At 41.2% G+C, this 16,646-nt stretch overlaps 1 protein-coding gene across 3 annotated transcripts in view; it reads right to left on the reverse strand.

Moving 5' to 3' along the window:
• The window catches only part of necab1 (N-terminal EF-hand calcium binding protein 1), a 51,946-nt gene that overhangs the window by 5,844 nt on the left and 29,456 nt on the right, over positions 1-16,646 (reverse strand). For 2 of the 3 annotated variants that reach the window (XM_008108407.3, XM_003219560.3), the window contains exons 6-10: positions 15,960-16,096; positions 10,254-10,366; positions 7,277-7,353; positions 5,824-5,877; positions 407-519 (exon numbers count right to left, since the gene is read on the reverse strand). In XM_008108407.3, the coding sequence (XP_008106614.1) occupies positions 407-519; positions 5,824-5,877; positions 7,277-7,353; positions 10,254-10,366; positions 15,960-16,096 (494 nt within the window). The remainder of the gene's footprint in view (positions 1-406; positions 520-5,823; positions 5,878-7,276; positions 7,354-10,253; positions 10,367-15,959; positions 16,097-16,646) is intronic. The other variant, XM_008108406.2, reaches the window with a different exon arrangement.

Genomic DNA, 16,646 nt, shown 5'->3' on the forward strand with positions numbered 1-16,646 from the left:
TCCAGCCCTCAACCATATTTTCAATGCCAGTGGTGTTAAAAAAATCTCTCAGTTCGGGAGACAACAGGGAAGAAAAGAGGGCTACATGATATTAAATATATGTTATAAAGAGGAGCTCATTATGCAGACACTTTATTAACTGATGTTAATAGCCTGGATTTCATAATGTGTTATGGATTGCTGCTTCCATTTGCCAAATTGTTTAGTTTACTGTGATTTGTCCTGTATATGTAATTTAAATCCTACTGAAACTGAAGAGAGACTTTATGGTTACTAGATTGGACTACATTTGGGTTATAATATCAAAGTGTTTATAGAATCCATTCATTAGTGACTTTTGGTGCCTATCCAGAACGGTGATCTGAATAGTTTAATCCTCAGAGAGAAATAAATGTACAGTACTCACTGCAGACATCCATCCTGAGAAGAGGCAATATCTACATACTGCTTCAGAGCAAATCGGAACTTCTCTAGTTCTTCTGCTATTACCGACATCTGGCGCTGAACTATCATGATGTGCTGACAAAAACAATAGAGTAATGTGATCAGTAAAGTAAACATGCACTGTATGCCTGCTAGACAAATGTTTTGGCTGCTATTTCATACAATCACAGAATTGTATAGTTGAAAGGGAGGCCCAAGAGATGCCTTGTCTCACATTGTGCAACGACAGGAGTCTACAGCTCAAATATCTTGAGATGCCCATCCAAACTCCTGTGGAAGAGAGGTCACATTCTGATCTAATATCAAACAACCTTTACCATCAAGTAATTCTTCCTATATGTTAAATTTGGAATCTTTTTATAACCTGAATCAGATCATAACCTCTGGAACAGCAGGAAATAGGTTTCCTACATCTACCATTCAACAGCCCTGAAAATATTTGATGATAGCTACCATATTTGGTATTAAACTTCTATAGACTAAACACACCCAACTCACTCCACTGATGTTCACAAAACGTTTTCTACACTATTTATCATTTTAATCACTGTCCTCTGAATACATCCAATCTTCAATAAAGGAATGCTCAGAACTGGATACAGCACTCCATGTTATATATGACTGAACAGAATAGGATGGTATTATGTTCTTGATCTGAAAATCATATATATCTGAACAGGATGTAATCAAGGCATGAGGCACTAAAACCAGATCTGGCATCCCCAAGTACATGCACAGTTTATGCGCTAGCTTTAACTGGAAATGCATTTCTAGCCACAGTCAAAATCTGATCATCAAGACGTAGTTCTGATTTTAGGAGCATGTCTAAATTGCAAACCTAAGATTTCAAGAGTGGAACCTTATTCAGGCTGAATACCTATTTGCTAATCTTCCTTGCTACTGAACAGGAGGACCTGTGTCTTGCCACTAGTACATTTCTATTTATTCACCTTCATCCAGAAGCAACTCCAGTTGTTCCTGACATGAAAACAATCCAGTCAATTGCCAACAAATACAGTTGTCTCTCTATATTTGCTATTTTGACCTTTGCAGATTTTATTATTCCTGGATTTGATTTAAAATGTCCCAAGGAATCTAAATCCAAGGAAGCTGGTTCCTTCCCAGCTTCAGGGGTTCTTGGAAGATACAGATTTTCTGGACCAATCGCAGTCTGGTTTCAGACCTGGCTACAGTACCGAGACGGCTTTGGTCGCCTTGGTGGATGACCTCCGCAGAGAGCTGGACAGGGGGAGTGTGACCCTGCTGGTTCTCTTGGACATCTCAGCGGCTTTCGATACCATCGACCATGGTATCCTTCTGGGACGGCTCTCTGGGATGGGCCTTGGGGGTACTGCATTGCAGTGGCTCCAGTCCTTCCTGGAGGGCCGTTCCCAGTTGGTGAAGCTGGGGGACACCTGCTCGGACCCCTGGCCATTGACCTGTAGGGTCCTGCAAGGTTCCATTTTGTCCCCCATGCTTTTTAATATCTACATGAAACCACTGGGTGAGGTCATCCAGAGTTTTGGAGTGCGGTGCCATCTCTACACGGATGACACCCAACTCTACTACTCTTTTCCACCTAATTCCAAGGAAGCCCCTCAGATACTGGACGAGTGTCTGGCTGCTGTATTGGCCTGGATGAGGGTGAACAAGCTGAGACTTAATCCTGACAAGACAGAGGTCCTCCAGGTCAGTCGTATGTCTGATCGGGGTATTGGGTGGCAACCTGTGCTTGATGGGGTCGCACTCCCCCTGAAGGCGCAGGTCCGCAGCTTGGGGGTCCTCCTGGACTCGGCGCTGACACTTGAGGCCCAGGTGTCGGCCGTGGCTGGGAGGGCTTTTGCACAACTAAAACTTGTGCGCCAGCTGCGACCATACCTCGAGAAGTCTGATCTGACCATGGTGGTCCACGCCTTAGTTACTTCTAGACTGGACTATTGCAATGCGCTCTACGTGGGGCTGCCTTTGAAGACGGCTCGGAAACTACAATTAGTACAACGCTCGGCAGCCAGGTTGCTAACTGGGGCAGATTACGGCGCTTTCAACGCCTCTGTTTAAAGAGCTCCACTGGCTGCCATTTATTTTCCGAGCCCAATTCAAGGTGCAGGTCATTACCTACAAAGCCCTAAACGGTTTGGGACCCACCTACCTTCGAGACCGCATTTCCCCCCACGAACCCGCACGACCTCTTCGCTCGTCGGGGGAGGCCCTCCTCTCGCTTCCACCAACTTTGCAGTCGCGATTGGTGGGGATGAGGGAGAGGGCCTTCTCCGTCGTGGCCCCCCGGCTGTGGAACTCGCTCCCCAGGGAGATTAGACAGCCCCCCACCCTACTTTCTTTCAGGAAGAGCCTGAAAACTTGGCTCTTCCAGAAGGCCTTTGTTGACTGATCCCCGTGGGATCATGTTACTTACCTGCTGGATTGTTTTTAGGATTCACTCAGCACTTTAAGTATTACTCCTGCTGTGTAATTATCCCTCCCTGATAATTCAACATTGCTTTGCACCTTGGCCTGGATCTTTTGACTCACATCGTGATTTTAATATTATTTTGTATATTGATTTTCTATGACTGTTTTTAATCATGTTGTAGTTTTTTTGTTTGGTGATTTGTTTAATGTTTTTATTTGACTTGTATTGTCGTACCCGGGCATGGCCCCATGTAAGCCACCCCGAGTCCCTTCAGGGAGATGGGGCGGGATATAAGAATAAAATTATTATTATTATAATTGACACAACGACGTTGTATGACACAGCAAACAAGATAGGTATGCTGGATTTCGTTTCACAAAATCACAAGTCGAACACTTCCCAAGTGTCTAGGACTGTGTGATGTATTTTCGGATGATGTGTGCAGATCCCAGTAAGGTGGCCTTTTGCAGTTGGCAGATCGTAATTTTGTCAATGTCTATTGTTTCCAAATGCCGGCTGAGATCTTTTGGCACGGCACCCAGTGTGCCCATCACCACCGGGACCACCTGCACTGGAGTCTTTGAAGTTCAATCTTGAGGTCCTGATAGCGGCTGATTTTTTCCTGTTGTTTTTCATCAATGTGACTGTCAGCTGGGATGGCAACATCAATGATCCAAACCTTGTTCTTTTCCACAACTGTGATGTCTGGTGTGTTGTGTTCCAGAACTTTGTCAGTCTGGATTCGGAAGTCCCACAGTATCTTTGCGTGTTCATTTTCCACAACCTTTGCAGGTTTGTGATCCCACCAGTTCTTTACTGCAGGGAGGTGGTACTTGAGGCATAAGTTCCAATGAATCATTTGGGCCACATAGTTGTGCCTCTGTTTGTAGTCTGTCTGTGCAATTTTCTTACAGCAGCTGAGGATATGATCAATGGTTTCATCGGTTTCCTTGCACAGTCTGCATTTTGGGTCATCAGCTGATTTTTCGATCTTGGCCTTGATTGCATTTGTTCTGATGGCTTGCTCCTGGGCTGCAAGGATCAGTCCTTCTGTCTCCTTCTTCAGGGTCCCATTCGTGAGCCAGAGCCAGGTCTTCTCCTTGTCAGCTTTTCCTTCAGTTTTGTCAAGGAACTTTCCATGCAGTGTTTTGTTGTGCCAGCTGTCAGCTCTAGTTTGTAGTGCGGTTTTCTTGTACTGGTTTTTTGTCTGCTGCGCTTTGAGGAGTTTCTGATTTTTGACTTCAATCAAAGCAGGTTCTTCACTTTGCTTTACATATTCTGCCAGGGCATGTTCTTCTTCTTTGACTGCTTGTTTTACTTGTAGGAGTCCTCTGCCCCCTGATCTTCTAGGCAGATATAGCCGGTCAACATCACTGCGAGGGTGCAGTGAATGATGAATGGTCATGAGTTTTCTTGTTTTTCTGTCCAAATTGTCCAATTCCGCCTGTGTCCAATTTATAATGCCAGCAGTATATCTTATGACAGGTATGGCCCAGGTGTTTATGGCCTTGATGGTGTTGCCTCCATTGAGCTTGCTTTTGAGAATTTTTCTGACCCTTTGTGTGTATTCTTCGCTGACCACAGTTTTCACATGTTCATGCTTGATGTTGTCCAGCTGTAATATGCCCAGATATTTATAGGCCTCTGGCTGGTGACACCTTATTGTTTGGCCATTGGGTATATTGATGCCCTCACTTTCAATGATTTTTCCCTTCTTCAATGCCACTGTCGAACATTTGTCCAAACCAAACTCCATGTTGATATCAGTGCTAAAAATTCGGACAGTGTTGGTCAGAGATTGGATTTCAGTTTCCGTTTTCCCATATAGCTTCAGGTCATCCATGTACATCAAATGTGAAATTTTGTGAGAATTCTTAGATGTTTGGTAGCCGAGATTTGTTTTTTGTAAGATTGTTGACAGAGGGATCATGGCAATAATGAAAAGCAGAGGGGACAATGAATCTCCCTGGAAAATTCCTCTTCTGATGTTGACAAGTCCATAGCTTTCATTTCCAACAAACAGTTCAGTTTTCCAGTGCTCCATCATGTTTTCAATGAAGGTGCCAACGTTTTTACTAATCCCGATGGCGTCCAGGCACTTGATGATCCAGCTGTGTGGGAGTGAGTCAAAGGCCTTTTTGTAGTCAATCCACATCATGTGAAGATTAGCTTTTCGGCTCTTACAGTTCTCCAAAATCATTTTGTCAATCAATAACTGGTCTTTTGTGCCCCTGCTTTTCCGTTTGTTGCCTTTCTGTTCATCTGGCAAGATGTTTTTTCTTCAAGATAGTCTTGAATTCTGTCAGCTATGATGCCAGTCAGTAGTTTAAACATAGTGGGCAGACACGTTATTGGCCTGTAGTTTCCTGGTGCTGCTCCTTTTGCTGGATCCTTTTGTATCAGGTATGTTCTTCCAGTTGTTAGCCATTCACTGATACTTCCTTTCTGCAGCATCTCATTGAATTGTTGGGCCATTTTTCCATGTAAACTAATCAGATGTTTGAGCCAAAATCCATGAAGTTGATCACTACCAGGCGATGTCCAGTTCTTGACTTTTTGCACTCATTTGCTGATCATTTCATTATTATTATTATTATTATTATTATTATTATTATTATTATTATTATTATAAATCCTCCCTTGTGGCTCTATGATCAACTTCCTCCAATCATACTGGAGGATATAGAGATTTCTCTCTAGGAATCTCTTGGTCCTCCAATGTGATTCTATAATTAGCTTCCAAGTGTCAGTTGATCTTAGGGTCATGCTAGAAGATCTAGAAATACACAGAGAGGTGTTCTCCCAGGTAAACATAATAATTCTTTATTCATGTTTTTTCACTTTCACTAGAACCTATGTCCCCAATCCCAGCAAATGTAGAAGGCTGTCTTTAATTTCTTGCCATTTTCCCTCAATAAGTATTTGAAGCTGAACCATAATCAATTCACAATGGGAAGAAAGAGACTTACAGATTTAGTGTCTCCATCTGATATCTCTTCTTCCAGTGGTTCAAGCTTTAACTCCTTGTCAACAGTAGGAAGTAGAAAGGCAAAAAAAGAAAAAAAAAACCCACAAAAAATTAGCTATTAGAGCCACCATAATTGTACTTGGAATTTCTAAAAAGTAAAACCATCACAAATCCTTGTTTTGTTAAAAGCTAACATGAATACTGAGTAAAAGATTTTGTAGAACTTTTATGGACTTAGGAAGAGTGATCTTATATTTTGGGAGAGGTATTTGGGAAACATTCTTGCTAGGTTGGGCATGGGCATACTTTAAAAGGGTATCTTAGATGTCACAGTAAAAAAATGAACACACCAAAAATAAATAAATTCTGGTATAATCTCACTGCAAGTGATGCTAACTTCAGCTGGGTTGTATCCAATATTATGTTGGTGGAAAACATACTCAAGCTTCATTAGCACAATCGCTGGCAGACCAACTGACACAACCAACACAAGAAACATCCAACTTTTGTGGAAAAGTTTATATAACAACTTTTGTGGTCCTTATCAACATATTTAATATCCACAGTTACACTTACCCATGCTCTAAAAATATTCCCACCTAGAAGTGTGTGTGGGCCTCTTTAGGTCCTCCAGTATGGTTCTATGATATGCTTCAAAAATGGTCAAAGAATAGGATTTGCTGTTATCCAGTTTTGGGATTCATAGGCTCTGTGTGTGTGCCTTGGAACATGTTGTCAGTAGATACTGGGGTTGCATTACATTAGATCAGACACACAAACAAGTAGGAAAATGTGATCTCCACAAGTTGTAGCATTGTGATATCTGAATGAAAGAATTGGTTGCAACCCACTGAAGTGTACTGTCTTAGAACAAGTGATAATTGTGTTATAAAGTTACCATGTGATAACAGGCAGTGAAATGATCGTCACTGCGGAGTTAATTTAAATATTGGCATCCTCTTTACTGTGGGCCTTACACAATGCAGCAGGACCAATGAAGCCCTAGGTATGTTAAGCAACACATTTTCATAGCTACTAGTATTTATACACCATATGTAACAGCTTTGGATTAATATCTCATTATAACTGAAAAGCAAATAATTCCACAATGTTGATATGAGTGGCAGCAGTTCACTGAATAGTGAGATGTATCCATTCAAATTATTGGCAGAAATTCATACTTGCCAGTTGCCACTGGCATGGTGAAGTTCCCAAAACCTTTAAGAATTAGGAATGGGAAGTCAAAAAATCAAATACGTGCTGATGGATAGAGACTAAAATATTCCTTCTTTTGGCACAGTTGAGATGTTCAGGTTTGGAGGGGTTATAGAAAAAGTATATATTCTCTTATCAACTTCTCCTGACTCCATAGCAAAGAACATTTCACAGACTATTAAAGAAAAATGAAGGAGGGCATGAAGCAAAGGGGAATGGGATTATTATAACACACGCACCTTCTGTTCCAGCCTGTCAATCAGCTTCTGAAGTCTGTCTATTTGGGTTATCCACTGGTTGTCTTCCTCCAGCCAACCTTTGGAAGATAAACGCCACAGAGTTTAAAACACATTTAAAAAATAAGAGTACATTTAATTTTCTGTTTGTTTCAATGAGCATGCTTACATCCCTGCAAAAATATTCAAACACCTTTCAATTTGGTCGAATACTCCTCTGAATATCAGTAATGGGTAAAGTTTTATTGCTATTAGTACTTCATAAGATACAAGGAAAAGTAGAAAAGAGGAATAACAATAGTGAGAAAGGCATACTCATCACACACACACACACATTCCTAATAGAGAATATCACATGGAGAAGTATAGTGTCTCCCCTAAAGAATTTGAACTTTATATCATTGCTCTTTCAATAGGACTGTCTTGACTTTACACTTTTACATTCAGATATTTGTTTGTTCATTTCAAGGCATTTCATAATATATTACTACCGTTACAACATGTTTTCCTTCTTTGTTCCAAACTCACCACCCATCCTTTCTAGTCCTTTCTCCAATTTATAATAGACTGCAAAAACATAACTCTCTTGTGGCTGCATTTTTCAAGCTCTCCCATTGCATATTATTATAATGATATTTGTTGTTAACCCATAATTTCACTTGATTTAAATTTGCCATTGCTTTGATACATATAACCAACAAATGATTCCCATGTCATATCAAATAAGTCTTCTTTTTTCTCCTTTTGCTAGCATTAATTTATAGATTGTCTTCACTGATTGGGATACAGCTGATATATAACCAGTTCTTTATTAATAAATTCACTACTTTTCCAAAATTTTGACTATTTTCAGTCTCACTGCACAAAACATACATGATATGAGGTCTTTATCTGACACATCCTTATGAGAATGAGAGGTTCAGTTATATTTATATCGCAGCGCATGTGGTTTTTCAAGATCAGTACTGTAACATACAAACAAAAGGGTGGAAAGAATTCAATTCATTTTCAGAATGAATGTCATTCAAGCAGGATCAAATCGAGAGTGACACTATGCAGTCCTAAATGTTTCCACGCATAGCAAAATCTCCAATCCTAATGCCAGTCACGCCTCCACACAAGTTTGATTGAAGTTATTGCTGTTGCCCTTGGCAAGCTCTTTAAGAAACAAGATGTTATTGTTGGAATGTGGGTGCTAATCCCGTTCCCATGTGTGAGTTTCTAAATAACATGTGTGTGGTCCTTGTGCAATGAAATGTGTATTTCTTTATTTAAAAATGAAACTGCAACTGCAAGAGGATAGAACCAGAACTGGGCTTCTATACCAGACATGGAGAGATTTAACGCTTTCCCTTCACGCTGAACTCATGAAATCTCATACAAGTGGATGTACATGCAGGGACATACTGACCAGCTATGATTCCTGGAATTGAAACTTCTTTCTACAAAAGCCTTTTAAATCATCACAAAGAAAAGTTATGATTTTATCAGTACAAAGAACAGAAACATCTCTAAAAATTGTACTCCTTTCTCCCAACAAACAGTTATTTACTTTAAATATGTATAGAAAGAATCACAAAACTGGGGAAGGGAAGAGATTCTTATAGATCAGTCTCCAATGACAGCCCCTTCTCCTGCCCAATGAGTATTTTAAGCTGACAAGCAGCAAGATCCTGAAATTGGGAACCTTTTCATTTTTATGTCTTGCTTACAAAAAGAATCAGCAGGACTTGTCCTGAGCTAGAAGCAATGTTCCCATATTCAAGAGAGGATTTTTGGATATCCTTTCTCCCTGTATCATCGTATCATACAAGCAAAACCAAAGTTTTGCTGTAATCTTGTTTTGATTTTGCTTGTTTCTCATATTGAAATTATGTAATTAATGCAACCTTTCTTCCATCAGTTAGCTCAAGTTATAAAATTAGATACAGTAGAGTCTCACTTATCCAACATAAACGCACCAGCATAATGTTGAATAAGCAAAAATGTTGGATAATAAGGAAGGATTAAGGAAAAGCCTATTAAACGTCAAATTACATTATGATTTTACAACTTAAGCACCAAAACATCATGTTTTACAACAAATCGACAGAAAAAGCAGTTCAATACACGGTAACGTTATGTAGTAATTACTGTATTTATGAGTTTAGCACCAAAACATCACAATATATTGAAAACATTGACTAAAAAATCATTGATTAACAAATTGATTACAAATAAAGATATAATTGCATAAAATGAACTTACAATAACAACATTGTCAGAAATTAAATCCATAAAAAATTCAATCCTTGCTGCCTAGAGAAACAGCTGTGGAGGCAAACTGAGTTGGATAATCCAGAACATTGGATAAGTGAATGTTGGATCAGTGAGACTCTACTGTATATCACCTGGTGCCTTCCACGTTATTGAATTAGAGGATCTGCTCCAGGCTTTATAACTTTAAAGGGGTTATCTGAATTAGTTATTCAATTTTGCAGATAGAAATCAGTATCCTAGCTCCTTTAATATTTGGGCCAACAATATGGAAGTTAACAGATACCACTTCTTTATTTATTTCTCTTCCATAATTGTACCCCACTCTTCTCAAGCCAAAGGGGACTCAGAGTGGTTCACATATCATATACATTTCTGTTCATTTTAACCAGGATCAGCCACCAAGGTGATCCAGTTACAAGGCATCACAGGGCAAATGTTGATAGGTCAGTGGTGTGCATATAAGGATTTACATAAAACATGCATGCAGAAAAGTGTATCCAAATGCTTGAACACTTCTCAGAGATCCAGAACTGACTGCAGATCTCTGCCAAATGCAGTAGAAGCTTGTTGGATACTCCATTTTGGCAAGCTCTGTTTATGCAGAATTATCGATCTCATTTGTTTTGCTTGGCCGCAGTTTAGAGGAATGTTTGCACTTCATTTTCATCCAAGATTTTTAAAATGTGGAAAAGCAAAATGCAGGACTTCTCTTTATTATTACCTTGGTTAAGAAGAGGGCTGTTTGGAGAAAAACTGTTATTCCTCTGGAGTCGTCGACTTAAACGTTTTCCTGGCTGCTGAATTTTGAGGACTTCTGGCTTTGCAGGGCGTTGTCTTAAAAATAACCAGACATAAAACATTTGAAAGAATGACCAGTTTCTTTATTTTAGGGCTCTGACAACAAAAGTGGCCCTGTATTTGTTTAAAGCTGCTAAAAGGAGATCAGAGTACATAGATCAGATTGGGGTGCAGTGCAGGGGAGATGAGGGTAGTTGATGCATAGATCTTTAGCTAAAGTATAATGGCACCAAGCAGGCAGACACCTGTATATCTGTATTTTAAGTGAACCAGATGTATGTTGTATGTTGTTTTTGTATTGTCTGTCTTTGATAAGGCCAACTGGCTAATCAATAAATTGTTGTTGTTGTTGTTGTTGTTGTTATTTTAGGGACATTATCCCCCACAGCTTCCTCATCCCACCCCACCCCACTTCTAAATACTTGTAAAACATTAATGCAGTGGTTTTCAACCTGTGGGTCCCCAGATGTTTTGGCCTTCAACTCCCAGAAATCCTAACAGGCTGGGATTTCTGGGAGTTGTAGGACAAAAACACCCGGGGACTCACAGGTTGAGAACCACTGCATTAAGGAAACAAAATAAAATGGAGTCCATCTTACAACACAGGGAGACATTCTCCTAGAATCATAGAATCATAGAATAGTAGAGTTGGAAGAGACCTCATGGGCCATCCAGTCCAACCCCCTGCCAAGAAGCAGGAAATCGCATTCAAAGCACCCCCAACAGATGGCCATCCAGCCTCTGCTTAAAAGCCTCCAAGGAAGGAGCCTCCACCACAGCCCGGGGGAGAGAGTTCCACTGTCGAACAGCCCTCACAGTGAGGAAGTTCTTCCTGATGTTCAGGTGGAATCTCCTTTCCTGTAGTTTGAAGCCATTGTTCCGTGTCCTAGTCTGCAGGGCAGCAGAAAACAAGCCTGCTCCCTCCTCCCTATGACTTCCCTTCACGTATTTGTACATGGCTATCATGTCTCCTCTCAGCCTTCTCTTCTGCAGGCTAAACATGCCCAGCTCTTTAAGCCGCTCCTCATAGGGCTTGTTCTCCAGACCCTTAATCATTTTAGTCGCCCTCCTCTGGACGCTTTCCAGCTTGTCAACATCTCCCTTCAACTGTGGTGCCCAAAATTGGACACAGTATTCGAGTTGTGGTCTGACCAAGGCAGAATAGAGGGGGAGCAGGACTTCCCTGGATCTAGACGCTATTCCCCTATTGATGCAGGCCAGAATCCCGTTGGCTTTTTTAGCTGCTGCATCACATTGTTGGCTCATGTTTAACTTGTTGTCCACGAGGACTCCAAGGTCTTTTTCGCACACACTGCTGTCAAGCCAGGCGTCCCCCATTCTGTATCTTTGATTTCCATTTTTTCTGCCGAAATGAAGTATCTTGCATTTGTCCCTGTTGAACTTCATTTTGTTAGTTTCGGCCCATCTCTCTAGTTTGTCAAGATCATTTTGAATTCTGCTCCTGTCTTCTGGAGTGTTAGCTATCCCTCCCAGTTTTGTGTCGTCTGCAAACTTGATGATCGTGCCTTCTAACCCTTCGTCTAAGTCGTTAATAAAGATGTTGAACAGAACCGGGCCCAGGACGGAGCCCTGCGGCACTCCACTTGTCACTTCTTTCCATGATGAAGATGACGCATTGGTGAGCACCCTTTGGGTTCGTTCGCTTAGCCAATTGCAGATCCACCTAACCGTAGTTTTGTCTAGCCCACATTTTACTAGTTTATTTGCCAGAAGGTTGTGGGGGACTTTGTCGAAGGCCTTACTGAAATCCAGGTAGGCTACATCCACAGCATTCCCTGTATCGACCCAACTCGTAACTCTATCGAAAAAAGAGATCAGATTAGTCTGGCATGACTTGTTTTTGGTAAATCCGTGTTGACTATTAGCAATGACCGCATTTGTTTCTAAGTGTTCGCAGACCACTTCCTTGATGATCTTTTCCAGAATCTTGCCTGGTATCGATGTGAGGCTGACCGGACGGTAATTGTTTGGGTCGTTCTTTTTTCCCTTCTTGAAGATAGGGACCACATTCGCCCTCCTCCAATCTGCTGGGACTTCTCCCGTTCTCCAAGAACTCTCGAAGATAATTGCTAGTGGTTCTGAAATAACTTCCGCTAATTCCTTCAATACTCTTGGATGTAGCTGATCTGGCCCTGGGGACTTGAATTCGTTTAGAGAGGCCAGGTGTTCCTGGACAACTTGTTTCCCTATTTGGGGTTGGAGTTCCCCCAATCCTTCGCCCATTCCATGTTGCTGAGGTTGAAGATGGCTTTCTTTTTGTGAGAAGACCGAGGCAAAGAAGGCATTGAGCAGTTCTGCCTTTTCCCTGTCCCCTGTCGCCATCACCCCATCTTCTCCTTGCAGAGGCCCTATCGCCTCCTTTTTCTTCCTTTTTCTACCAACGTAAGCAAAAAAGCCTTTTTTGTTGTTTTTTATGTCCCTGGCAAGCCTGAGCTCATTTTGTGCTTTAGCCTTGCGAACCTTTTCCCTACAGGTGTTGGCTATACGTTTGAATTCTTCTTTGGTGATTTCTCCCCTTTTCCACTTCTTGTGCATGTCACTTTTGAGCTTTAGCTCAGTTAGAAGTTCTTTGGACATCCATTCTGGCTTCTTTGCACTTGTCTTATTTTTCTTCTTTGTTGGCACTGTTTGCATTTGCGCCTTGAGTATTTCACTTTTGAAAAACTCCCATCCATCCTTAACTCCCTTGTTTTTTAATATCGGCGTCCATGGAATGCCGCTCAGTAATTCCTTCATTTTTTGGAAGTCAGCTCTCTTAAAGTCGAGAATGCGTGTTTGACTTGTCTTAGTTTCAGCATTCCTTTGTATTGCAAACTCCAGGAGCACATGGTCACTTGCCCCTAAGGATCCAACCACTTCAACTGTATTGATCAGGTCTTCAACATTTGTTAAGATTAGATCAAGAGTTGCTGATCCTCTTGTTGCCTCTTCTACCTTCTGGACCATAAAGTTGTCTGCAAGGCAAGTGAGGAATTTGTTGGACTTTGTACTCTTGGATGAGTTTGTTTTCCAGCAGATATCGGAATAATTGAAATCGCCCATGACTACTATATCTCTTCTTTGTGCCTGTTTGGTCAGCTGTTGACAGAAGGCTTCATCAAGTCCTTCATCCTGACTCGGAGGTCTGTAGTAGACACCCACAACAAGATCTTTTTGAGTCCCGGTTCCCTTGATTCTTATCCAGATGCTTTCTAGCTGGTTTCCCAGATTACAGTCTTGCATTTCTTCTGCAACGTAACTGTTTTTGACATATAAAGCTACTCCCCCTCCTCTCCTTTTTGTTCTATTTCTGTGAAAGAGGTTATAGCCCTCAATGGCTACATTCCAGTGATGGGAGTCATCCCACCAGGTTTCAGTGATGCCTATGACATCGTATGTGTGGTGCTGTGCTAAGAGTTGGAGTTCGTCTTGCTTATTTCCCATGCTCTGAGCGTTGGTGTAAAGACATGTAAGCCCCTGTGACCTCCCCTTGAGCTGTTTATTTGGGATTATTGTGCTCTCCGTACTTGGTCCTTGCTGTGTTTGTGCAACCCTCCGTTTAGCCTTTTGGCGGTTCCCTGTGGTTGTGGGTAATACAGTGTTCGCCAGGCTGTTGTTCCCCTCCCCCAGTGGATCTAGTTTAAAGTGCGCCTGATGAGGTTTGTGAGTCTGTGTGCAAAAAGATGTTTTCCTGCTTGTGTGAGATGCACCCCATCACTTGCCAATAGGCCATCCTCCTGGAAGAGTAGACCATGGTCAAGGAAGCCAAAATGCTCCTCTTGGCACCATTTTCTGAGCCAGTTATTGACCTGTTGCTTAGTTAGGGAACCGTTTTAAAAGTGTAAAGAATCTGGGTTGGGGGGGGGTGGTGGGAGGAGACAGTAAAAAATCGTCTTCTGAGCTCAAGAATCGCTATGAAACAGGAGGAAATTGTGAAAAACACATGGGATGGGATCTCTCAGATTTGCCCGTGTTGATGAGGAATATTAAAAGTGCTACTTGGAAATTGTGCTACTTCAGAAGATTGTTACTATGATCTCGCTTGATTTTAACCTATCGAAATTTTGCCTCCCTCTTTTAAAAATTAGCATTAGTGATTCATACAAAACCCACTGAGAGGGAGAGTAGAAAAGCCCATGGAGAGTAATGGGGCTTGTCTTAAGAACCAAGCCACCCATCTCCTCAAGAGTTGGGAGACATTGGGAGACAGAGAAGAGCCCATGAATACTAATAGGGTCTGCATTAATTGCACTTGCTTGTGTGATAAATCTGAAAATGGATTATTTCAGGGGGATAGGTGAGAAACAACACTGTATGATGGGTATTGATAAATGCTATGATTTGCTTTTTAATGCAATGAGACTAAGGCACTTCACTACTATGGCACTCCGCCACTCCCCTCCATGGGATGATGTCCTATGTCTGTTTCCTGTTCTTTTCAAAAACTAACATTATTCACTGACAGCCCTTCCAGTCAGGACTTATATCCCAGGATCCGATCCCAGGTTTTCTGGCAGTGAGGACTCATATAATCCATTTTAAAGCAGAAAACCTGGGATCACATCCTGGGATATAGTACCTGTCTGGAAGGGCCCTGAGTTGCTATAAATGACAACTCGGGAGGTTTATAAATAACTCAGGAGGTTTATAAATGTTCCAACGTCCAAAGATCTATCACAAATATGTTACCCATTACATTACAATTAATAAAAATTAATAAAAATGGGAGACAACTTATATTGTTTCACAAAAACTTGGCGATGGGGCCTGAACCAATGGATTCAAACTTACAGAAGACTTCAGTTAAACTGTAGAAATATATTCTTGATAATAAGAGATTTTTGGCAGACTGCATTGCAAGGTTGTGGGCTTTCCTTGTTGGAGGCTTTCAAACAGAAGTAGACTGGCTCCCTATCAGAAGTGCTTTAGTTATGGATTCCTTGCATTTACAGAGAAGGACAAATGGCCTTTTAGGCTCCTTCCAACTCTGTTAAACAATGGCATCCTCCAAGAACTCTTGGAAGTCTTCCCACAGAATGGCATTGTTGTTGTGGTTGGATGTTTTACCAGTACTAAATGGCTATGGAGAAGGGAATAATCAAGGTGAGTGATGTGCGACAGGAGAGGGGAAACACAACATAGTTTTGCCTGGGAGTTCTTTTCACCATGGTTACATCTGCACTGTAGAATTAATGCAGTTTGACATCAGTTTAACTGCCATGACTGAATGCTATGGAATACTGGGAATTATAATTTAGTGAGGCACTACCACTTTTTGGCAGGGACAATGAAGGGTTTTGTAAAAGTGCAACTTCCAGGAGCTCATAGCAAAGAGCCATGGCTATTAAAGTGGTGTCAAACTGCATTAATTCCACGGTGTAATGCACCCTATGTCTCCCCATACAGGCTCTTAACAGTTCACTACTTATTGAACACAGAGCAAGATGACAGGAAGTTCTTTGTGTCTCCTGAGATTGACCTTCTGAAGCTCCTCTCATGGTGATCTTGGCTCTTGTTTTTGATTTAGGCAGACCTGGAATCTCCAAAAGAACTAGTACAATTCTGCAGCAGTTTCTCCCTGAAATACTTCAAACTTTTGTAAGAGGGAGGAGACATAAATTTCACATACTTTTCTTGACGCGTTTGTTCTTCTGTTGTTTCCATGGCACATTCCAGAGAATTATGGAGAGATTGCAGCTGATTCAGGGTTTCTTTCAGCAAAAACCTGGTCACAAACTGTTCCAGTTTGGAGGCCTCCTGATAAGTCTAAATGATGTTGATGGTAATGTCAATGACAATGATGAAATCAATATCCATGGAAAGGAAAAACAATATTACTTTCTCCTAAGGCTCATGTGTCAAATAGAAAACTCCTTTCAGTTGCATGAGAAAAACTTTTTAAAAACATATCAGGCAGTTTTTATTTTTATCTGCACATCCAGTATTTCTACTGAAGAGATAATAGTACCAAAATAGATTCAAACAGCTGTTTATCTCCCTTTGGTTTTCGTGGTCTGGAAGTTTGGTCTGAAGCAGAAATGGGCAACACAAAGCTGTTTTAGTGACCTCTAAGCTTTTCCCAAAGTAACTGAGCCACTGAAACTCAGCAGCAATCTAGGAAAACCTGTAGAAGTCCGTAGCTTCCTTGACTGGCTTGAAATTGCCCTGCTTTGGTATTTTGTGGTACCCTTCACTGAATTTCACCAAGTAAAAAAGAAACAGAGTTAAATGTAATTAATAAAACAATAGTCCTTAGTTTTATTATTTTATTAAGTTGTCTCTTAGCTTTAGGGCTTCCCTCCCTGCTCCTCACCAG

The sequence above is a fragment of the Anolis carolinensis genome, chromosome 4, assembly GCF_035594765.1.
Source record: "Anolis carolinensis isolate JA03-04 chromosome 4, rAnoCar3.1.pri, whole genome shotgun sequence".
NCBI classification, from domain to species: Eukaryota; Metazoa; Chordata; class Lepidosauria; order Squamata; family Dactyloidae; genus Anolis; species Anolis carolinensis.